This window comes from Bombina bombina, chromosome 3 (genome assembly GCF_027579735.1).
Source record: "Bombina bombina isolate aBomBom1 chromosome 3, aBomBom1.pri, whole genome shotgun sequence".
Classification (NCBI taxonomy): domain Eukaryota; kingdom Metazoa; phylum Chordata; class Amphibia; order Anura; family Bombinatoridae; genus Bombina; species Bombina bombina.
Window position 1 is genome coordinate 663,225,430 of NC_069501.1, and position 24,781 is coordinate 663,250,210.

At 42.0% G+C, this 24,781-nt stretch overlaps 1 protein-coding gene across 1 annotated transcript in view; it reads left to right on the forward strand.

The window, feature by feature from the left end:
• The window catches only part of LOC128653860 (uroplakin-3b-like), a 162,558-nt gene that overhangs the window by 68,132 nt on the left and 69,645 nt on the right, over positions 1-24,781 (forward strand). The window contains exon 2 of the mRNA XM_053707398.1: positions 16,899-17,042. Coding sequence (XP_053563373.1) covers positions 16,899-17,042 — 144 coding nt within the window. The remainder of the gene's footprint in view (positions 1-16,898; positions 17,043-24,781) is intronic.

Here is a 24,781-nt window from a genome sequence, read left to right on the forward strand (position 1 = left end):
CGTCCCCTGGTGCCGCAACTGCCTCTGGGAACCTTACCATGGGTCCCAGCCCGCACGTCTTGTAATTCTCTGTCAGGGAAACTATATATCTATCAAATATATCTATTTATCTAACGAATCTATCTAACTATCAATCGTATCTATCAAATATATATTGCATCTATTGATCTATGTAATTTGTATCTATCAAATGTATATTGCATCTTTTGATCTATGTAATTCGTATCTATCAAATGTATATTGCATCTATTGATCTATGTAATTCGTATCTATCAAATGTATATTGCATCTATTGATCTATGTAATCCGTATCTATCAAATGTATATTGCATCTATTGATCTATGTAATTCGTATCTATCAAATGTATATTGCATCTATTGATCTATGTAATCTGTATATCTATCTATCTATCAAATCTATCAATCTTGTGGCCGGACTGTTTTGTGACAGCCACTTGTGTTTCGGCCAAATTTGAAGTAGGAGGACCGACCAAGCAACTTTTTCCATCTCCCGGTTCCTAAAATCCATGCCATATACACCTCCCCCAATAGGGGGAGTAACAGGTATTAAACTGCTAAGAATAGTATTACTTAACACACCACTCATATCTGGGGTCACAATAGATTGCACGTGCAGTGCCCCAAATTTGAAGCAGGAGGACCGACCAAGCATCTTTTTCCATCTCCCGGGTTCCGAAAATCCATGCCATATACACGTCCCCTGGCGCCGCAACTGCCTCTGGGAACCTTACCATGGGTCCAATACCGCACGTCTTGTAATTCTCTGTCTGGGAAATTATCTATCTATCAAATATATCTATTTATCTATCAAATCTATCTAACTATCAATCGTATCTATCAAATATATATTGCATCTATTGATCTATGTAATTTGTATATATCAAATGTATATTGCATCTATTGATCTATGTAAATCGTATTTATCAAATGTATATTGCATCTATTGATCTATGTAATTCGTATCTATCAAATGTATATAGCATCTATTGATCTATGTAATTCGTATCTATCAAATGTATATTGCATCTATTGATCTATGTAATTCGTATCTATCACATGTATATTGCATCTTTTGGTCTATGTAATTCGTATCTATCAAATGTATATTGCATCTATTGATCTATGTAATTTGTATCTATCAAATGTATATTGCATCTATTGATCTATGTAATTCGTATCTATCAAATGTATATTGCATCTATTGATCTATGTAATCCTTATCTATCAAATGTATATTGCATCTATTGATCTATGTAATTCGTATCTATCAAATGCATATTGCATCTATTGATCTATGTAATCTGTGTATCTATCTATAAAATCTATCAATCTTGTGGCCGGACTGTTTTGTGACAGCCACTTGTGTTTTTCGGCCAAATTTGAAGTAGGAGGACCGACCAAGCATCTTTTTCCATCTCCCGGTTCCTAAAATCCATGCCGTATACACCTCCCCCGATAGGGGGAGTAACAGGTATTAAACTGCTAAGAATAGTACTACTTAACACACCACTCATATCTGGTGGCACAATAGATTGCACGCGCAGTACCCCAAATTTGAAGCGGGAGGACCGACCAAGCATCTTTTTCCATCTCCCGGTTCCGAAAATCCATGCCATATACACGTCCCCTGGTGCCGCAACTGCCTCTGGGAACCTTACCATGGGTCCCAGCCCGCACGTCTTGTAATTCTCTGTCAGGGAAACTATATATCTATCAAATCTATCTATTTATCTAACGAATCTATCTAACTATCAATCGTATCTATCAAATATATATTGCATCTATTGATCTATGTAATTTGTATCTATCAAATGTATATTGCATCTTTTGATCTATGTAATTCGTATCTATCAAATGTATATTGCATCTATTGATATATGTAATTCGTATCTATCAAATGTATATTGCATCTATTGATCTATGTAATCCGTATCTATCAAATGTATATTGCATCTATTGATCTATGTAATTCGTATCTATCAAATGTATATTGCATCTATTGATCTATGTAATCTGTGTATCTATCTATCTATCAAATCTATTAATCTTGTGGCCGGACTGTTTTGTGACAGCCACTTGTGTTTCGGCCAAATTTGAAGTAGGAGGACCGATCAAGCAACTTTTTCCATCTCCCGGTTCCTAAAATCCATGCCATATACACCTCCCCCAATAGGGGGAGTAACAGGTATTAAACTGCTAAGAATAGTATTACTTAACACACCACTCATATCTGGTGTCACAATAGATTGCACGTGCAGTGCCCCAAATTTGAAGCAGGAGGACCGACCAAGCATCTTTTTCCATCTCCCGGTTTCCGAAAATCCATGCCATATACACGTCCCCTGGCACCGCAACTGCCTCTGGGAACCTTACCATGGGTCCAATACCGCACGTCTTGTAATTCTCTGTCTGGGAAATTATCTATCTATCAAATATATCTATTTATCTATCAAATCTATCTAACTATCAATCGTATCTATCAAATATATATTGCATATATTGATCTATATAATTTGTATATATCAAATGTATATTGCATCTATTGATCTATGTAAATCGTATTTATCAAATGTATATTGCATCTATTGATCTATGTAATTCGTATCTATCAAATGTATATAGCATCTATTGATCTATGTAATTCGTATCTATCAAATGTATATTGCATTTATTGATCTATGTAATTCGTATCTATCAAATGTATATTGCATCTTTTGATCTATGTAATTCGTATCTATCAAATGTATATTGCATCTATTGATCTATGTAATTTGTATCTATCAAATGTATATTGCATCTATTGATCTATGTAATTCGTATCTATCAAATGTATATTGCATCTATTGATCTATGTAATCTATGTATCTATCTATCAAATCTATCGATCTCGTGGGCGGACTGTTTTGTGACAGCCACTTGTGTTTCGGCCAAATTTGAAGTAGGAGGACCGACTGTCAGGATATTGATATGCAGCATGCTCCTTTAAGGATTTTTGACCAATCAAACGCATACGCCCCTTACAAAACACCTGCACACCTCTCATTCAGTGCTTAGTATTTTGTTTGACTCCTTTGAAGTTACTCCTATCTAAGCTCCTAAATTCCGTGACGTTCTTTAACTCCTGTGATTGAGTACAACTTTCTACCAGCTTCTACACTGAATGTTTATGCACATCTCCGGATTTAAGTACCTGCCGCCTTCCTATCGCTTCTTACCTGTTCACCACAGTTTCCCCACTCTGTGTCTGTGTCCGATCCTGTTCAACAATCTCCTTCAGGAACTATCTAAACCCTATACTGGATATACCTCCCATATTTTTGTGAGTAGTGACTTTTACCGAATCCTAAAGTAAATACCTTTCATCATCTCTCCTCCGCATAGCTTGTTCGCTCCACGGCATTCCGCCGTCTCTCACTGTCTGACGTCAGACGCCACAGAAGCAAGGCGCAAGTCTGACTACAACGGATCTGCGGTTGCAGCTCGCTACACACACAGGAGGACTCGTTACTTACCGGACACTAGGTAAATCTTTTCCATTTTGAACTTCTTATGGTATACCTGATCCAAGAATTCATACACAGTTTGAATTACCATAATACTGAATTTGACTTTAACTTGTGAACCTTCCTTAAATATAACGCTCAAGATATTTTCTGTGCTGCCAGTCTCCGGAAGTATTATTGCTCTTTCACTACAGCATTTCTCTCCATAAGAGATTTGCTTATCTGCCTTGCTAGATACTTTAACTATAAATACACCTCTCTATATTAGTTATTACTTCCATGTAGTTTTAACAAAGGAAAGGTGTAACAAAACATATTACAGCATACTTCTGTTTTATCCTAAAGTATTTCAAGTGCAATATTTAATATATAAACTGAGTTGATATATTGCATTACACCGACCAAGCATCTTTTTCCATCTCCCGGTTCCTAAACTCCATGCCATATACACCTCCCCCAATAGGGGGAGTAACAGGTATTAAACTGCTAAGAATAGTACTACTTAACACACCACTCATATCTGGTGGCACAATAGATTGCACGCGCAGTGCCCCAAATTTGAAGCAGGAGGACCAACCAAGGATCTTTTTCCATCTCAGGGTTCCGAAAATCCATGCCATATATACGTCCCCTGGCACCGCAACTGCCTCTGGGAACCTTTCCATGGGTCCAAGACCGCACGTCTTGTAATTCTCTGTCTGGGAAATTATCTATCTATCAAAAATATCTATTTATCAATCAAATCTATCTAACTATCAATCGTATCTATCAAATATATATTGCATCTATTGATCTATGTAATTCATATATATCAAATGTATATTGCATCTATTGATCTAAGTAATTTGTATCTATCAAATGTATATTGCATCTATTGATCTATGTAATTCGTATCTATCAAATGTATATTGCATCTATTGATCTATGTAATTTGTATCTATCAAATGTATATTGCATCTTTTGATCTATGTAATTCGTATCTATCAAATGTATATTGCATCTTTTAATCTATGTAATTCGTATCTATCAAATGTATATTGCATCTATTGATCTATGTAATTCGTATCTATCAAGTCTATATTGCATCTATTGATCTATGTAATTCGTATCTATCAAATGTATATTGCATCTATTGATCGATGTAATTCGTATCTATCAAATGTATATTGCATCTATTGATCTATGTAATTCGTATCTATCAAATGTATATTGCATCTATTGATCTATGTAATTCGTATCTATCATATGTATATTGCATCTATTGATCTATGTAATCTATGTATCTATCTATCTATCAAATCTATCTATCTCGTGGTTGTGCAAATGGACTGTTTGCGGTTGTTTGCGGTGCGTTACATGGGGAGTTTGGTCTGTCACTGTCAAGCGGGCGTAACCCTTACACTACCTGATCGATACAACATCATACCTGATGTTTTAAAGCACGTTATTCCAAACAATTTAGGAATGTTAGGTGATTTAGGCCCTTTATGGCTTAAAACTAGACTCTGCATCAACTATGTAATTTTCCGTGGGAGTTTTGCCATGGATCCCCCTCCGGCATGCCACAGTCCAGGTGTTAGTCCCCTTGAAACAACTTTTCCATCACTATTGTGGCCAGAAAGAGTCCCTGTGGGTTTTAAAGTTCACCTGCCTATTGAAGTCAATGGCGGTTCGCCCTGTTCGCCGGTTCGCAAACAGTTGCGGAAGTTCGAGTCCGCCGTTCGCGAACCGAAATTTTTAGGTTTGCGACATCACTACTGACAGCTAGCTGACGACATCTGGTGAGCCAATAACAGGAGACATATGCGCATAGCCAGCAATAACTAGCTAGCTCCCAGTAGCGTATTGCTGTTCATGAGCCTACCTAGTTATACTTTTCAACAAAGGATACCAAGAGAACATCACTTAATAATAAAAATAAATTAAAAAAAATATTTTTAAAGGGCTTTCATGCCTTTTTTATGTATAATATTGTTCAGCAGCCCTGATAGTTTGATTATGTATTACTTTCCAAAACTAATTCAATGAATGCTGTAAACATCATTGTTCATCTCAGAAAATATGGGGCCCGCTGAAAAACTCACCCAAATGCACACTAAGCCGAAAGGTGCACTAACCTGAAGGTGAAGTTTTGAACTATGCTGTTTATATATATATACTAGTCCTAAAGCCCATGTACACGGGCCATTTTTTGCAGTACAGCGGTCCCACCCCTTGCTCTCTCTCTATCCCCCCTCTCTTTTTCTCTCTCTATCCCCTCTCTCTTTTTCTCTCTTTCTCCCTTCTTTTTTGCTCTCTCTTTCTCCCCTCTCTTTTGCTCTCTCTTTCTCCCCTCTCTTTTGCACTCTCTCTCTCCCCTCTCTGTCCCCTCTCTTTTGCTCTCTCTCTCCCCCCTCTCTTTTGCTCTCTCCCCCTCTCTTTTGCTCTCTCCTCCTCTCTTTTGCTCTCTCTCTCTCCCTCTTTTGCTCTCTCTCTTCCCCCTCTTGTTTGCTCTCTCTCTCTCCTCTTGTTTGCTCTCTCTCTCCTCTCGTTTGCTCTCTCTCTCCCTCTCTTTTGCGCACTCTCCCCCTCTCTTTTGTGCTCTCGCCCCCCTCTCTTTTGTGCTCTCTCCCCCCTCTCTTTTGTGCTCTCTCCCCCCTCTCTTTTGTGCTCTCTCCCCCTCTCTTTTGCTCTCTCTCCCTCTTTTGCTCTCTCTCTTCCCCCTCTTGTTTGCTCTCTCTCTCCTCTCGTTTGCTCTCTCTCTCCTCTCGTTTGCTCTCTCTCTCCTTTCGTTTGCTCTCTCTCTCCCTCTCTTTTGTGCACTCTCCCCCTCTCTTTTGTGCTCTCTCCCCCTCTCTTTTGTGCTCTCTCCCCCCTCTCTTTTGCTCTCTCTCCCTCTTTTTCTCTCTCTCTTCCCCCTCTTGTTTGCTCTCTCTCTCTCTCCTCTCGTTCGCTCTCTCTCTCCTCTCGTTTGCTCTCTCTCTCTCCTCTCGTTTGCTCTCTCTCTCCTCTCGTTTGCTCTCTCCCCCCTCTCTTTTGCGCTCTCTCCCCCTCTCTTTTGCGCTCTCTCCCCCTCTCTTTTGCGCTCTCTCCCCCCTCTCTTTTGTGCTCTCTCCCCCCTCTCTTTTGTGCTCTCTCCCCCCTCTCTTTTGTGCTCTCTCCCCCCTCTCTTTTGTGCTCTCTCCACCCTCTCTTTTGTGCTCTCTCCCCCTCTCTTTTGTGCTCTCTCCCCCTCTCTTTTGTGCTCTCTCCCCCTCTCTTTTGTGCTCTCTCCCTCTCTTTTGTGCTCTCTCCCCGCTCTCTTTTGTGCTCTCTCCCCCCTCTCTTTTGTGCTCTCTCCCCTCTCTTTTGTGCTCTCTCCCCCCTCTCTTTTGTGCTCTCCCCCTCTCTTTTGTGCTCTCCCCCCTCTCTTTTGTGCTCTCTCCCCCTCTCTTTTGTGCTCTCTCCCTCTCTTTTGCTCTCTCTTTCTCCCCTCTCTTTTGCACTCTCTCTCTCCCCTCTCTGTCCCCTCTCTTTTGCTCTCTCTCTCCCCCCTCTCTTTTGCTCTCTCCCCCTCTCTTTTGCTCTCTCCCCCTCTCTTTTGCTCTCTCTCTCTCCCTCTTTTGCTCTCTCTCTTCCCCCTCTTGTTTGCTCTCTCTCTCTCCTCTTGTTTGCTCTCTCTCTCCTCTCGTTTGCTCTCTCTCTCCCTCTCTTTTGCGCACTCTCCCCCTCTCTTTTGTGCTCTCGCCCCCCTCTCTTTTGTGCTCTCTCCCCCCTCTCTTTTGTGCTCTCTCCCCCCTCTCTTTTGTGCTCTCTCCCCCTCTCTTTTGCTCTCTCTCCCTCTTTTGCTCTCTCTCTTCCCCCTCTTGTTTGCTCTCTCTCTCCTCTCGTTTGCTCTCTCTCTCCTCTCGTTTGCTCTCTCTCTCCTTTCGTTTGCTCTCTCTCTCCCTCTCTTTTGTGCACTCTCCCCCTCTCTTTTGTGCTCTCTCCCCCTCTCTTTTGTGCTCTCTCCCCCCTCTCTTTTGCTCTCTCTCCCTCTTTTTCTCTCTCTCTTCCCCCTCTTGTTTGCTCTCTCTCTCTCTCCTCTCGTTCGCTCTCTCTCTCCTCTCGTTTGCTCTCTCTCTCTCCTCTCGTTTGCTCTCTCTCTCCTCTTGTTTGCTCTCTCCCCCCTCTCTTTTGCGCTCTCTCCCCCTCTCTTTTGCGCTCTCTCCCCCTCTCTTTTGTGCTCTCTCCCCCCTCTCTTTTGTGCTCTCTCCCCCTCTCTTTTGTGCTCTCTCCCCCCTCTCTTTTGTGCTCTCTCCCCCCTCTCTTTTGTGCTCTCTCCCCCCTCTCTTTTGTGCTCTCTCCCCCCTCTCTTTTGTGCTCTCTCCACCCTCTCTTTTGTGCTCTCTCCCCCCTCTCTTTTGTGCTCTCTCCCCCCTCTCTTTTGTGCTCTCTCCCCCTCTCTTTTGTGCTCTCTCCCCCTCTCTTTTTTGCTCTCTCCCTCTCTTTTGTGCTCTCTCCCCGCTCTCTTTTGTGCTCTCTCCCCCCCTCTCTTTTGTGCTCTCTCCCCTCTCTTTTGTGCTCTCTCCCCCCTCTCTTTTGTGCTCTCCCCCTCTCTTTTGTGCTCTCCCCCCTCTCTTTTGTGCTCTCTCCCCCTCTCTTTTGTGCTCTCTCCCCCTCTCTTTTGTGCTCTCTCCCCATCTCTTTTGTGCTCTCTCCCTCTCTTTTGTGCTCTCTCCCCCCTCTCTTTTGTGCCCTCTCCCCCTCTCTTTTGTGCCCTCTCCCCCTCTCTTTTGTGCTCTCTCTCCCCCCTCTCTTTTGTGCTCTCTCCCCCCTCTCTTTTGTGCTCTCTCCCCCCTCTCTTTTGTGCTCTACCCCTCTCTTTTGTGCTCTCCCCCTCTCTTTTGTGCCCTCTCCCCCCTCTCTTTTGTGCTCTCTCCCCCCTCTCTTTTGTGCTCTCTCCCCCCTCTCTTTTGTGCTCTCTCCTCCTCTCTTTTGTGCTCTCTCCCCTCTCTTTTGTGCTCTCTCCCCCTCTCTTTTGTGCTCTCTCCCTCTCTTTTGTGCTCTCTCCCCCTCTCTTTTGTGCCCTCTCCCCCTCTCTTTTGTGCTCTCTCCCCTCCTCTCTTTTGTGCTCTCTCCCCCTCTCTTTTGTGCTCTCTCCCCCCCTCTCTTTTGTGCTCTCCCCCTCTTTTTTGTGCCCTCTCCCCCCTCTCTTTTGTGCTCTCTCCCCTCTCTTTTGTGCTCTCTCCCCCTCTCTTTTGTGCTCTCTCCCCCCTCTCTTTTGTGCTCTCTCCCCCCTCTCTTTTGTGCTCTCTCCCGCTCTCTTTTGTGCTCTCTCCCCCCTCTCTTTTGTGCTCTCTCCCCCCTCTCTTTTGTGCTCTCTCCCCCCTCTCTTTTGTGCTCTCTCCCCCTCTCTTTTGTGCTCTCTCCCTCTCTTTTGTGCTCTCTCCCCCTCTCTTTTGTGCCCTCTCCCCCTCTCTTTTGTTCTCTCTCCCCTCTTCTCTTTTGTGCTCTCTCCCCTCTCTTTTGTGCTCTCTCCCCCTCTCTTTTGTGCTCTCTCCCTCTCTTTTGTGCTCTCTCCCCCTCTCTTTTGTGCCCTCTCCCCCTCTCTTTTGTGCTCTCTCCCCTCCTCTCTTTTGTGCTCTCTCCCCCTCTCTTTTGTGTTCTCTCCCCCCTCTCTTTTGTGCTCTCTCCCCCCTCTCTTTTGTGCTCTCCCCCTCTTTTTTGTGCCCTCTCCCCCCCTCTCTTTTGTGCTCTCTCCCCTCTCTTTTGTGCTCTCTCCCCCTCTCTTTTGTGCTCTCTCCCCCCTCTCTTTTGTGCTCTCTCCCCCCTCTCTTTTGTGCTCTCTCCCCCCTCTCTTTTGTGCTCTCTCCCGCTCTCTTTTGTGCTCTCTCCCCCCTCTCTTTTGTGCTCTCTCCCCCCTCTCTTTTGTGCTCTCTCCCCCCTCTATTTTGTGCTCTCTCCCCCTTCTTTTTTGTGCTCTCTAACCCCTCTCTTTTGTGCTCTCTCCCCCTCTCTTTTGTGCTCTCTCCCCCTCTCTTTTGTGCTCTCTCCCCCCTCTCTTTGTGCTCTCTCCCCCTCTCTTTTGTGCTCTCTCCCCCCTCTCTTTTGTGCTATCGCCCCCTCTCTTTTGTGCTCTCTCCCCCCTCTCTTTTGTGCTCTCTCCCCCCTCTCTTTTGTGCTCTCTCCCTCTCTCTTTTGTGCCCTCTCCCCCTCTATTTATCCCCCCTCTTCTGCTGCTCTCTCTATCCCCCCTTTTTAGAGCTCTCAGTCTCACTGACTGCAGTCGGCATCTGGCCCCGCCCCTGCCATGTCTGGCCCCACTTACGTCACGCCCGGCCCCACCCACACCACGCCCGCCCACACCCACGCCACACCTGGTCGGCCACGCCCACTCCCCCACACATGACGCCAGATGCCAGGAGGAGGTCAGTTGGAAAGCCAGGTGTGTTTGTCCTCGCGCGCAGTCTCTACTGCGCATGACAGCTTCGCACAAACACACTTGGCCTTTTATTATATAGGATATATGGTATGGCAGGGTGTACTGGGAAGGGCTATATATGTATTTGTGTACATTTATATGTGTATGTATGTATGTGTGCACACACATACATACATATATGTTCACAGATACAAATCCACACACATACATAAACACCGTTGAGCCCTTCCCACTTCAACACCTTGTTATATACCATATCCCTTTAAATCACATTTTAAACATGTATTGTAAAAATCTTTATATAAGTGTGTATGTGTATACAATAATATATTATACATGTACTTTTATTCTAGCCCTAACACATTACTTTAGGTCTCTAGAAGCACTACATTTTTCAGCACTATTATGTGTTGAGCTCAAACACATCACATAAGTCACGATTTGTAACATGAGCGATGATAGCACACTCTGCTCTATCAATTGAAACTATAGGGCGCAATACAAAAATGAGACGGACAAGCTTATATTCTCTAGTAAAACATCATGATAGAGTGGCCTCAGAGCAAAAACAAAAAAGTGTCACAAAACACGTCAAAAATACATTACAAAGAACAGTTACACTCATAATAACACCATCTAATAAACATTTAAATAAAATTGCACAAAAAAGTTATAAGGGCTCAAAGATATAAGGTCTCAGGGGGGCGATCCGATATACGGCGTAGTTTTTGGTGCAAGCGAGGGAACCCGCGCCACCCGTAATTTTACCTCGCACATCGGGGTATTAAATATACTGCGCCGTTAGATGCTAAACTGGCGTAAGTAGGAGAAACTGGCGTTCTTCCGAAAAGTGCGCAAATACACATTTTACTCGTCGCAAGTAACTTACGCCTGTATTTTATCCACGTAAAGTCTCAATGAAGAGTAGTTTTATGCAAATTAGGCTAACAGTCGTAAAAATCACCCGCAACTCCATCTAAAAATGCGACACGTAATTACGCTATTCAAAAGTCATATATAAACCCATGCGCAGCCGCCATTTTCTTCAGTGTGTTTGGATGGTTCGTTGAGCTACAGCACACTACAGTGGAGTGGAGGATTAGTCAGAGTAGAGAGAGAGGCGCAAACAGAGGAGTTAGGTTGCATTGTTGGTTGGTAAAGCTTGTACACTTACACATATTTTTACATATTGCACACATATTGCATACATATATATACAAAATACACAACACTTTTTTTTTCTAACACCTCACACATTTTATTTCAATTTTACAGTGTGATAGGCTGAGTGTTTGGTTGTGATTGTGTGTGATTGAACTGGGAGTGAGTATGAGTGTGTGTAGTGTGAGGATGGCAGGAAGAGGTAGGGCGGAGGGGAGGAGGGGAGAGGAGTGGCAGGGAGAGGAGCATTGTAGAGGACAGGAGGAGCAGTAGGGTCCCCGTCAGGGAGTAAGTGGAGTCGGGAGAGGGAGAGCTAGAAGGGATGATGGGAGATGCCCGAGAGCCCCAGAGACCAGGCACATCAAGGAGAGGGACAGAGGGTGCACATGGGGACAGAAGGGGGGAGGAGAGAGAGGATAGGGAGGAACCCACACCAGGGACATCACAGGGAGCAAGCCATGTGTCCACAGAGGATGAGATGTCCGAACTTCTCATTCGATGAGAATGTTGCCCTAGTCCAGGCCATCATAGACAATCACAGTGCCCTCTTTGGCCAGGAGAAGGGCAAAAGCGTTGCCAGAAGGCGTAAAACAGCATGGTTGGCAGTAGAGGATGCCGTCAACAGTGTGGCCCCGCAGAGGAGGACTGTTAAGGGCCTTAAATAAAGGTGGGTGAAAGAGAAGATGGGGCAGGAAACCATGCACCAGAGGGGAACAGGTGGTGGTCCACCCCTGGAAAAAGAATACAACACCTGGCAGGAGATGATACGCAGGTCCCTGAGTATCACAGCAGTCCATGGACTTCCAGGGGCTCGTGACTCATGGGCTGCAACCACAGCACATCATGCTGGTGAGTAACATCCCACACACCAGTATGATATGTATTTGAGATATAACATCCTTTAATGTCACACATTCATGTACACAATGAAGAGCATGGTATTTGGCCTACTAACAAAAACATCTACAATTATATTTGACATTAATGCTACTTAACACAATGCAATTCATGATATGAGGTGGGATAGTGCAATACTAACATGTCTCAGAGTAACACAGGCCACAAGCCACATATAGAGTTTTCAGTAAATGGACACTATAGCCATCACAATACTTTTAGCTCTGAAAGCAGGTTCTGTGCCTACATCAGGCTAAAGTAAATTGTGTGACCATAGTGTCACTTAAAGAACACATTTTTTCCATCATTGACATGTACCCATAACTATTGTATGAAATACATACCTGTATACTGTGCAGATTAAAATCCCTCATATCACAAATCACATTGTGCACATGCATGTTATAGAGTTTGACATGAGAATGAGTATAGGCCCTAGCAGGTATCAATGTATATTGTATGCCCACATGGACATATATATGACTGTACTAATCCCTCTCATCATTTGACTCCTCCACAGAACCTCCTGTCACCAGGATGCAAACAGGCATGCCGCCACCTCCACCACCACCACCAGTCACAGGCATGCAGCCACCTCCACCACCAGTCACAGGCATGCAGCCACCACCACCAGCCTTCAGGCAACCACATGAACATTATGCTCCCAGGCATGAGCAGGGTTGGATGGCTTCAGTTGAGGACCCGGAAGTCATGCCACCACCATTGACATATGACCCCTGGCAAAATTCCTGGCCAGATGAATATTCTTCTTTTGGCTTTGAGGGGGAGCCAAGTCAGCCACAAAGGGTCCATGTCTTTACCCCCCCCCCCCAACACAATATCAGGGCAGTCATGGCTTTTACACACAAGGTATGTTACAAGATGTGCAAACTGGACAGGCTGAGTGGTTACACACTAGTCATCAATGGGACTACCAATCCACCCTGAGAGCTCCACCATCCTCTTCCCTTGGGAGAGCTCCACCATCCTCTTCCCTTGGGAGAGCTCCACCATCTGCAGATGAGCATATATCTGAAAGTACTCAAGCACCAGCAGATGCAGCCGAAGATGTCCCACAAGCACCAGCAGATGCAGCTGAAGATGTCCCTCAAGCACCAGCAGATGTAGCTGAAGATGTCCCACAAGCACCAGCAGATGCAGCTGAACCTGCACCTCAAGCACCAGCAGATGCAGCTGAACCTGCACCTGAAGCACCTAGAAGCCCTGCTGCTCAAAAGCCGGTGGATGCACTGTATTCTTCCCTGGGTGAGGAATACATTTCACTCTAGAGGAGGCTCATAACAAGCTGCGAAAGCAGACAAAGAGGCCAACAGAGGTTTCACAGGAGCCAAGAGAGTTTACTCAAGTGTAGCATAGAGCTGCAGAGGGACATGGCAGCATCATTAAATGGAATTGTTCAAAACCAGTCGCAGATTATGAGAATTCTGTCTGATATGCAGATGCAGATGGACAATAGATGGCGGGAACAAAATCAACTCTTGGGTGTGTTGGTTGAGCACTTTACACACCAGCAAGACACTGCCTCCAGCCTATCATCTGTGGCCAGCACTCCAGCAGAATCATCTGAATCTTCACAAACCAGGAGAACAAGAAAATCCACTACAGTCACCTCAGCCCCCTCATCCAAGAAGCCTAAAAAGAAATAAATATTCTTATAGTTCACCATAAATCTTGTCCTCTGTTATTTACCATATAATTGTCATCCACATCCATGCGAGGGGCGTTTTAGTACACTAATATTGTTAAAACATATAATAAGGCCTGTGTGGAAATGGTCCAAAAAAGGTAATATCATGTTTATGACATATTCATGTTCTATAAACCCCATCACATAGTTGTGTATGAAGGGTACATATTGTAATATTCACTTATAAGATGTAAATCAAGGTTTCTCACATCCAATAGAAATTGACACGTGGGCAGGGATAGGCATGAGCCAAGGCTGTGGCGGACATTTTCTAAAGTAAAGACCTTTAGTGAAGGACACCTTGCCTATCCCTGCACATGGGTATATATATCTAAATAATAATGTATTTACAGAAGGTGTGAACATAAGGTATAAACATCCATTTTCATTCTTCTTAATGATAGTTAATAAATCATAGTGACCTAAACATGAATTAAACTAATGAGATATTTTCAGTAATTAGGGTGGTTAAGGGAAGGGGGGTGGGATGTAGTAGTTTCACTTACATGCAGTGGAAATCCGCAGTATGTAATTCGATGACCATCTTCAGCAGGGGCAGCAGCAGGGGCAGCACCATGACCAGGGACCCCAGCAGCAACTATGGAATCAGCATGTATAGCACCCCTTGTGCCCCATGATGCACCCCTTGTGCCCCATGATGCACCCCTTGTGCCCCATGATGCTGCCTCTCTATGGAAAGCAGGGGAAACATGATGGCTAATGAGGATGTGCATTGGCGGGTTTTTTAGGCTTCCTGTTTAGAGGTTGTGCTGTTTGTGATTGGTTTGATACACTTGACACACTTGCAGGGGCAGGAATAATAAATGCTTGGAAGAGGTTTAACTGTTTGAGATCAAGCTGCTGATGTGTATGTTGTTGAGCATGCATTTGTGAGGCCTTCAGAGAGTTACGTTGGTTTATAAGTTAGTGCAAGGGTTGCTGCACCTGCAATTTGTGGCGAGATGAGAATGGAGTAGATTATCTGAATTCTGTGCGCGTAAGTCCTTACGCTGTATATTGGATACCAAATTGCGCGTGTTTTCTATGTCAGTCAGGCTGAAATATACGCGCGTAACTTGTATGCTACGCCGTATATGTGATACCAAACCCGTGCAAAAACCGGCGTCACCGGCTTTTGCGGGCGACGCTGCATATCGGATGGGGCCCCAGGTGTTAGAAAAAAAGACTGCAAAGGGCTTAAACATAGAGATACATACATATACATGTCTAAATATGTATATATACTGTATATCTATATATACAGGGAGTGCAGAATTATTAGGCAAGTTGTATTTTTGAGGATTAATTTTATTATTGAACAACAACCATGTTCTCAATGAATCCAAAAAACTCATTAATATCAAAGCTGAATATTTTTGGAAGTAGTTTTTAGTTTGTTTTTAGTTATAGCTATTTTAGGGGGATATCTGTGTGTGCAGGTGACTATTACTGTGCATAATTATTAGGCAACTTAACAAAAAACAAATATATACCCATTTCAATTATTTATTTTTACCAGTGAAACCAATATAACATCTCAACATTCACAAATATACATTTCTGACATTCAAAAACAAAACAAAAACAAATCAGTGACCAATATAGCCACCTTTCTTTGCAAGGACACTCAAAAGCCTGCCATCCATGGATTCTGTCAGTGTTTTGATCTGTTCACCATCAACATTGCGTGCAGCAGCAACCACAGCCTCCCAGACACTGTTCAGAGAGGTGTACTGTTTTCCCTCCTTGTAAATCTCACATTTGATGATGGACCACAGGTTCTCAATGGGGTTCAGATCAGGTGAACAAGGAGGCCATGTCATTAGATTTTCTTCTTTTATACCCTTTCTTGCCAGCCACGCTGTGGAGTACTTGGACGTTTGTGATGGAGCATTGTCCTGCATGAAAATCATGTTTTTCTTGAAGGATGCAGACTTCTTCCTGTACCACTGCTTGAAGAAGGTGTCTTCCAGAAACTGGCAGTAGGACTGGGAGTTGAGCTTGACTCCATCCTCAACCCGAAAAGGCCCCACAAGCTCATCTTTGATGATACCAGCCCAAACCAGTACTCCACCTCCACCTTGCTGGCGTCTGAGTCGGACTGGAGCTCTCTGCCCTTTACCAATCCAGCCACGGGCCCATCCATCTGGCCCATCAAGACTCACTCTCATTTCATCAGTCCATAAAACCTTAGAAAAATCAGTCTTGAGATATTTCTTGGCCCAGTCTTGACGTTTCAGCTTGTGTGTCTTGTTCAGTGGTGGTCGTCTTTCAGCCTTTCTTACCTTGGCCATGTCTCTGAGTATTGCACACCTTGTGCTTTTGGGCACTCCAGTGATGTTGCAGCTCTGAAATATGGCCAAACTGGTGGCAAGTGGCATCTTGGCAGCTGCACGCTTGACTTTTCTCAGTTTATGGGCAGTTATTTTGCGCCTTGGTTTTTCCACACGCTTCTTGCGACCCTGTTGACTATTTTGAATGAAACGCTTGATTCTTCGATGATCACGCTTCAGAAGCTTTGCAATTTTAAGAGTGCTGCATCCCTCTGCAAAATATCTCACTATTTTTGACTTTTCTGAGCCTGTCAAGTCCTTCTTTTGACCCATTTTGCCAAAGGAAAGGAAGTTGCTTAATATTATGCACACCTGATATAGGGTGTTGATGTCAGTAGACCACACCCCTTCTCATTACAGAGATGCACATCACCTAATATGCTTAATTGGTAGTAGGTGTTACTGGATAGAGGGTGCATTACAATGTTCTGCACATAGCAGAATATGTTCTAAGCATTTATAAATAGATATTCCTATATACATATCTATACCTATATATAATCATCTGTATATATAGGTATAGATATATATTGTACCAAAATACCCTCAGATATATGTAGAAATGTTTATTTATGAATACATAGAAAATATTCTGCTGAAATATTCTGTTAAGAACATTTAAAAAGGTGAAATATTAATATTTTCGTGTCGATTTAGCACACTTGAGAATATGTAATTGGGTTTGCACACGATATCCTAACTAAGGCTTTTTACTTTCAACTTGTAATACCAGCACTACCCGACGCATGCAAAAAGCTTACTTCTAGATGAGTTAGCACGGGAGCGTTAAATACCGCTCCACTTGTAATCTGGCCCATTATTATCTACGTTTCAGATTTCTTGGTTTCAAATGATACTTTCTGTTTAATTTGCCTATTTGTTTTGTCTTTCAGATGTTCAGTTTTACGTTCCACAGTTAACACTTACAAAAATGCTGGGAAAAGTAACACTCACAAGTTTTGTGTTGGATCAACCACAGTGTATTTTTAACCAGTATCCAACAAATGACGTTTGGTTGGTCATTGCTCTGGACAAAGGTATGTTAGATAATCATTATTGTGCCAGATTTTAAAATAAATAAGATTATTTTATTTCTTTTAAAAAGTGTCCATTTTGACAATGCTTTATTTACGTGTAAAAAGCAGAATTGTAGATAAAAAATATTATAATCAGCATATTGCCATCAAAATAGTGACTCAAGTGGGTTCTTATGCTTGGATTTAAGGAGTAATATTAGAGAGAGAGAGAGAGAGAGAGAGAGAGAGAGAGAGAGAGAGAGAGAGAGAGATTGATTATTAATTAATATTAAGAGGAAGCATATAACAGCAAGAACATAGCATATAACATATACTGACTGCAAAGGCAAAAAGGGATTCTCATTAAAATCTGCTGATTTATATTTGTAGTAATTGCCAGACTAAACTAATTAAAGTGGGTTTCTTATAGAGAGCATTTTAAACTGTGTTACAGTTTTGTTAATTTAAAAAGGATATTTCTATACTTAAAAGAGATACATTGACTTGTATGGATATAGGGTGTGTTACTTCCTACAGATATAGCTGTGGGTGCTCTCCTTACAGCAATTGGTCCTTAGGAAGAGCTTTAATTTTAACCTTTTCCATGCCAAAATATTCCTTATGCATGATAGACATTTTAACTGTTTAATGTCCCTTTAAATATTTATTTTAACTTGGTGGTGTTAGTATCATTATTTATAGTTGCAAGAAATAGTTTATGAATCCTTTGGAATTATCTGAATTTTTGCAGTTATTACCACAAAAAGTGGTCTGATTTTCATCTAAGTCACAATTATAGACAAAACATAATCTAATTTAACTAATAACAATCCTTCACAGTGCAGGCTGGAAATAGTAGGTGAACCTCTGTGTGAACAACTTCTCAGAAGCTATTTGGAGTCAGGTGTTTCAGTGAAGGAGATGATAATGGAAGTGTAGGTTGCACAGGTGCCCTGCACATTACATAAAGGCACAAAGTCTGGTTACTGAAAAATATACAAATGGAAAAAATGCAGCACTGTTGCTACTCTCCCTAGGAGTGGGTATCCTGCAAATATCCCTCCAAGAGCACAACAGGCAATTCTAAAAGCGGTGAGAAAGAACCCAAGGGAACATCATGGTTTTGAGCTGCCTTTTTGCCTTAGGGTCTAGATGCCTTTAAATCATTATTTGGACAATGAATTCAGACGTGTTGTCATGAACCAAGCCTCCAGACTAAAAAGAAAAAGAAAAGGTCTGGCAAGCATTCTGCTAGGAAGAGCTGTGTGGGGATTTGAACCTGTGGCTCTGTGCTTGCCAGTTGTTTTGCTTGCGTGTTGAGCCACAGCCAGTTCTAGATTTAGCATGGAACTTAAAAGATCCGATAAATTTCTATTTGCCTTACTTGTAATTACACCTGTTCAACACACAGGTGTTCTCAATTCTGGAATTACTCATAACCTATCCTGTGCAAAACCTCCCTATTTAAGGATGGCTCTTAGGCCCCAATTTATCAAAGGTCTTGCGGACCTGATCCGACACTGCAGATCAGGTCCGCAAGACCTCGCTAAATGCGGAGAGCAATACATTTAACATTGCACCAGCAGCTCACAAGAGCTGCTGGTGCAACGCTGCCCCCTGCTGACTCGCCAGCAGGGAGGTGTCAATCAACCCGATCGTATTCTTTAGACCGCTGCTTCATAAGTTGTGTTTCTGGCGAGTCTGAAGACTCCCCAGAAACACGGCCCTTCAAGCTCTGTACGGAGCTTGATAAATGGGCCTGTTAGACTGCATGTTGTCTTCACATTGGATCTGTTTTGTCAAGTCAGAACCTGTTTCCTGTACTTCTGTACTTATTTGGAGAAAGACTTCACCTTTGCACCTGTTTACAAGGTATTACCAGGAGAAAGACTTTACCTTTAAACCTGTTACCTGTTTACAAGTTTGTTCCCGCCTTGTGCAAATCCTGCACTTCAGCTATTACCAGGAGAAAGACTTTACCTTTAAACCTGTTACCTGTTTACAAGTTTGTTTCCTGCCTTGTGCAATTCCTGCACTTCAGCTATTACCAGGAGAAAGACTTTACCTTTAAACCTATTACCTGTTTACAAGTTTGTTTCCTGCCTTGTGCAATTCCTGCACTTCAGCTATTACCAGGAGAAAGACTTTACCTTTAAACCTGTTACTTGTTTACAAGTTTGTTCCCTGCCTTGTGCAAATCCTGCACTTTAGTTATTACCAGCAGGAAGACTTTACCTTTTAAACCTGCTACCTGTTTACAAGTTGTTTCCTGCCTTGTGCAAATCCTTTATTTCAGTTATTACCAGGAGAAAGACTTTCCTTTTTGAATCTGCATCTCTGCTTACTTTGTTTGTTTATTTCCACTCCTGCCATATGTGGACTTAACATACCTGAGTAGCACATTTAGACATACCCTGCAAGTATTTGCTTAATCAAAGTATTTTGTTATATTAATAAATCTGATTAATGTTCAATCTATATGGCTTCTACTAATCTTCCTTTAAAGCAACTGTTCCAGACAATGAGGCTCGCACAAGATATCTTGAGACAGAACAGGACAGAATGTGAAGACCATAAAAGAAAGCCCTCTGGGATTATTGCTGTATTGGATTCAGTGTTAAAGTTTATTAAGGAGATACTGATTAACTTCATGGAGCTGGTGGAAATGTTATCTCTCCCAACTGAAAACTTGTCTGAAGTTACCTCCCGGTCAAGAAAAGGTTGTAAAGCACTCTTAACAGAAGAGGAAAAGACTCGGCGAAGACTACTTAACCTCTGTTTCTATTGTGGGGGAACTGGTCACCGCATCACAGGGTGTCCAGTAAGACTCCCTAGAGGATCAAGTCGAGATACAGCCAAGTCTAAAATGGACTCTGATGCTAAGGGAATAAATGATACTTCCATTAGCAAACTTAAAGATACCCCTGGAGAGGACCCAGCTACAGAGAATACATCTATTCTACAAGCAACCATTTCTAACACACTTCAAGAAATGGTACCTGATTTGAACCAGATGGTCGTTGGCAGTAAAACTTCAACTACATCCACTACCTATGCCACTGCCTCTGTTTCTGCATCTACCACATTGGGGAACTCTGCAAAAATACCTCCTGGAAATCCTGCACATTACCTTGTCTCTGCCCTGGCTGGAGATCCATCTAACAAAAGTCACTCATCAGACATAAAAGTGACAGACCTTCCAGCTAAATCAGACTCTGCCAATTCCAAAGATCCACACCTCCTTGCACCACCCTCACCCAGCTACTCATTGACTGAGGAAGAATTGGATGATATGGTTGATTTGAAAATATATGACACAGATAATTAATTCCTTGACTCTGAAGGAGAGGTCATATCCTACCCGGAGGTACTCTACCCTTCAGCCAGTCCTTTGCAAGCTGCTGAGCATACACAGGAACCTCCAAATCAAACTGATCTTTGTTTTTCAACTCTTGTTATGCCTACAGTGGAATCTTCTATGGGTCCCCAATCTCAGGCAGCTGTTCCAAGGGAAGAATCAATTCCATCTGATTGTATTAGGGCTTCAAAAGGAACACTTGTTGGTAAATCCCACCTTCAGATGTTTGAACAGGCTTTGAGCGCCCGGAGTGCGCTCTTTGGAGGGGGCATCTGTCATGAACCAAGCCTCCAGACTAAAAAGAAAAAGAAAAGGTCTGGGAGGCATTTTGCTAGGAAGGGCTGTGTGGGGATTTGAACCTGTGGCTCTGTGCTTGCCAGTTGGTTTGCTTGCATGTTGAGCCACAGCCAGTTCTAGAATTAGCATGGAACTTAAAAGATCCGATAAATTTCTATTTGCCTTACTTGTAATAACACTTGTGCACCACACAGGTGTTCTCAATTCTGGAATTACTCATAACCAATCCTGTGCAAAACCTCCCTATTTAAGGATGGCTCTTAGACTGCATGTTGTCTTCACATTGGATCTGTTTTGTCAAGTCAGAACCTGTTTCCTGTACTTCTGTACTTATTTGGAGGAAGACTTCACCTTTGCACCTGTTTACAAGGTATTACCAGGAGAAAGACTTTACCTTTAAACCTGCTACAAGTTTGTTCCTTGCCTTGTGCAAATCCTTCACTTCAGTTATTACCAGCAGGAAGACTTTACCTTTAAACCTGCTACCTGTTTACAAGTTGTTTCCTGCCTTGTGCAAATCCTTTATTTCATTTATTACCAGGAGAAAGACTTTCCTTTTTGAATCTGCATCTCTGCTTACTTTCGCCTAGATTTAGAGTTCTGCGTTAGCCGTCAAAACCAGCATTAGGGGCTCCTAACGCTGGTTTTGGCCGCCCGCTGGTATTTAGAATCAGTCAGGAAAGGGTCTAACTCTCACTTTGCAACCGCGACTTTTCCATACCCCAGATCCCCCTACGCCATTTGCGTATCCTATCTTTTCAATGGGATCTTTCTAACGCCGGTATTTAGAGTCTTGGCTGAAGTGAGCATTAGAAATCTAACGACAAAACTCCAGCCGCAGAGAAAAGCCAGGAGTTAAGAGCTTTCTGGGCTAACGCCGGTTCATAAAGCTCTTAACTACTGTGCTCTAAAGTACACTAACACCCATAAACTACCTATGTACCCCTAAACCGAGGTCCCCCCACATCGCCGCCACTCTTTTTTTTTTTTTTTTTTTTTTTAATAATTTTTTATTGAGGTTTAAAAATCAAAGAAACAAAAAACATCAGGCATGATGAAATACAACCAACATATACAAATGAATAGAAAACCTAGCAAACAAGTTGCTGAAATATAGCAAGTCTGTTACATCATGAATATGCCAGTAAAGAAAATACCATAAATAAGCCTCACATTTCCTATTTTAGTTACATAAAAAGAGTAAATTTTAAACCTTGTATTCCGAAAAAAATAAAAATAAGAGCTAATCATAACGCAAAAATTAATCACAGATATTAACTTATTACTGAAAGATCTTAGGTTAGGTGAGATCCTTCTCTCACCAACCGTACTTCGGCCCTATATAATAACATAACAGGGAAGGAGGGAAAGGGAAAAAAAAAAAAAAAAATTCCCTTCTTTTCTCTTCTCTAATCCTCACCCTTCTGCTTTCACAAATGGATAAACACACAAAAGTCAAATCTCTCTCTCTCGATCCCGCCCCCGCCCGCCACCCCACCCCGTCCCCCCCGAGAGCTATCAACTAGTGTGCCCTCGCAGTGCCCTCAATCCACGTATGTGGAAAAACATTAAGTAACGTTAATTCCGCAAAACTCACAGAGGAAAGAAAGGGGGAGAGTATCCTTTTTTGCAAGGGATATGGATAGGACAAAATAACTGGTGTCCATTTCAATAGAAACTTCTTGATCCTGCTCTCTGATACGTCATAAAGATGAAATTACTCAAAGACAATTTGATCTTGCAAAAATCTAAAAACCAAAGCTAATCCCTGCATCCGCCTGGCCTTCCAGTTTTTAAGAATGCAGTATCTAACAGTAAGAATAATAGTATTTAAACTATTTATGGTGCTCACATTAAAGGACTCTTGTGGAGGACATAAGAAGAAGACATCTTCCGCTGATAAAGCAATTGATACTTTATATAGTTTATTAAACCAAAATATAATCTTTAACCATAATTGTCTTACCCTAGGGCATGTCCAAAACATATGAAGCAGGTCAGCCCTCTCATGTGAACAGCGGGGACATACACTAATAGAAGTTGGGTAAAATCTGAAAATTTTCCACGGAGAAAGGTAAAAAATTATTGATCAATTTCATGTGAGATTCATTCCAAGCTACCGGAGCTTTACACTTACGTAAAGAGACAAAACTCTGAATAATCTTATCTTGATTTACTGATGGGATTAGCGGCAGCCAGAACGTGTAGATATTTTCCCTAATTACGAGACTCTGTTTGGTCAACATGATGTCATACATCAATGATATTGAAGAATCTCCAGCCACAGCTTTTCGTATAAACAGCTTGATAACCGACCAGTCCGAGAACGAGGGAGAGGGCCAACTTTGTGAAAGGACAAAGTGGCGAATTTGAAAATAAGCAAATAAATTGGATCTAGCCAGGTCAAATTTATTAAAGATCGTATCCGCCGTTAATAATTGGTCATTCTCATCTAGTAACTGTTTGACGTAATGTAGTCCTTTATCAGACCAATCTTTGAAAACTTTTTGATGGAGGCCAGGCAAGAAATTAGGATTATTTACAATAGACAACCATTCAGAAAATGAATAATCTATATTTAACATCACGCAGAACTTTTGCCAGGCAAAAACTATATTCCTAACAGTAATAAGACACCTAACATTCTGAGGCAACTTCTGGACATCAATGTGTAATATTGCTTTTAACACAAATGGGGCAATCAAATGATTTTCTAAATCTTCTGATGAAACTAAATTAGTACCAGCAATCCAATCTATTGCTGTTTTGACCATGGCGGCTAAGTTATACAATTTGATATTGGGAAGCGCCAATCCCGCCGAACCGGAGTTTTGCATTAATCTAGCCAGCGCGATTCAGAGTTTTTTATTGTTCCAGATAAATTTAGAAACTTGAGAATTAAAAAGCTTCAAGTCCTTATTCATTAGAAATAAGGGCAAATTCTGGAGTGGGTATAGCAAGCGCTGAAAAATGATTGATTTTATCAGATTGACTCTGGCTGTGATAGATAATGGAAAGGTAGCCCAGAGGTGTAAATCAGATCCAATTTTTTGGAAAAGAGGCTCAAAATTGGCTTTATACCAGAATTTAGGGTTTTTATGCAAAACCAAACCTAGATATTTAATAGCATCAACCAATTTAAATGGGATAACAAGGCCCTCCAACTGAGAAGTATTTATGCACATTAATTCGCTCTTTTCCAAGTTTATCTTATAGCCTGAAAAGGAGCTGAAGACTTCTAACACCTGTAGAATCATAGGAATAGATTGCTGGACATTGGTAAGAAAGATCAACACATCGTCTGCATAAAGCAACATTTTTAGATGATATGTACCAAATGGGACTCCAATCAAAATATCTCTGCATCGGCTCGCAAAAGGTTCCAAAGCTATATTAAAAAGTAAAGGAGAAAGAGGACACCCTTGCCGAGTGCCTCTTTGTAGTATTATTTTAGAAGATAAAGACCCATTAATAAGTAAAAAAGAAATTGGTTTGTGATATAATCTAATGATAAATTGTAGAAATTCCCCTTTTAAGCCAAACTTCTCCATCGCCCTAAAGAGATATTCCCAGACAATTGAATCAAAGGCTTTGATCGCATCTAGAGAAAGTATGGCAGTTCCTTGCCATAATGGCTCCTTCCTCTCCTTATCCACATTCCAGGCGTAATCTAAAAAATTAATCAATTTGCGAGTATTCTTAGATGGATTTCTAGCAACCATAAATCCAGTCTGATCTGGATGAATGATTTTATGTATATGGGAAGAAAGCCTTGAAGCAATAATAGCCATTAATATCTTATAGTCTATGTTCAGAACCGAAATCGGCCTATAAGAGGCCGGATCTTCGGGATTTTTGCCTTTCTTTAAGATAAGCGAGATATTGGCCACAGAGAAGTAGCTAGAAATCACATTATTAGACATATAATAGTAATTAAAGAGTTTTTCTAAAGTAGGGAAAAGGACCTCACCAAGACATTTATAAAGCTCCGCAGGAAACCCATCTGGTCCCGGCGCCTTATTCATCTTCAAATGATCTATGGCTTTTCTGATTTCATCAATAGATATTGGGGCGTTGATCGATATTAAGTCCTCACTATTTAATT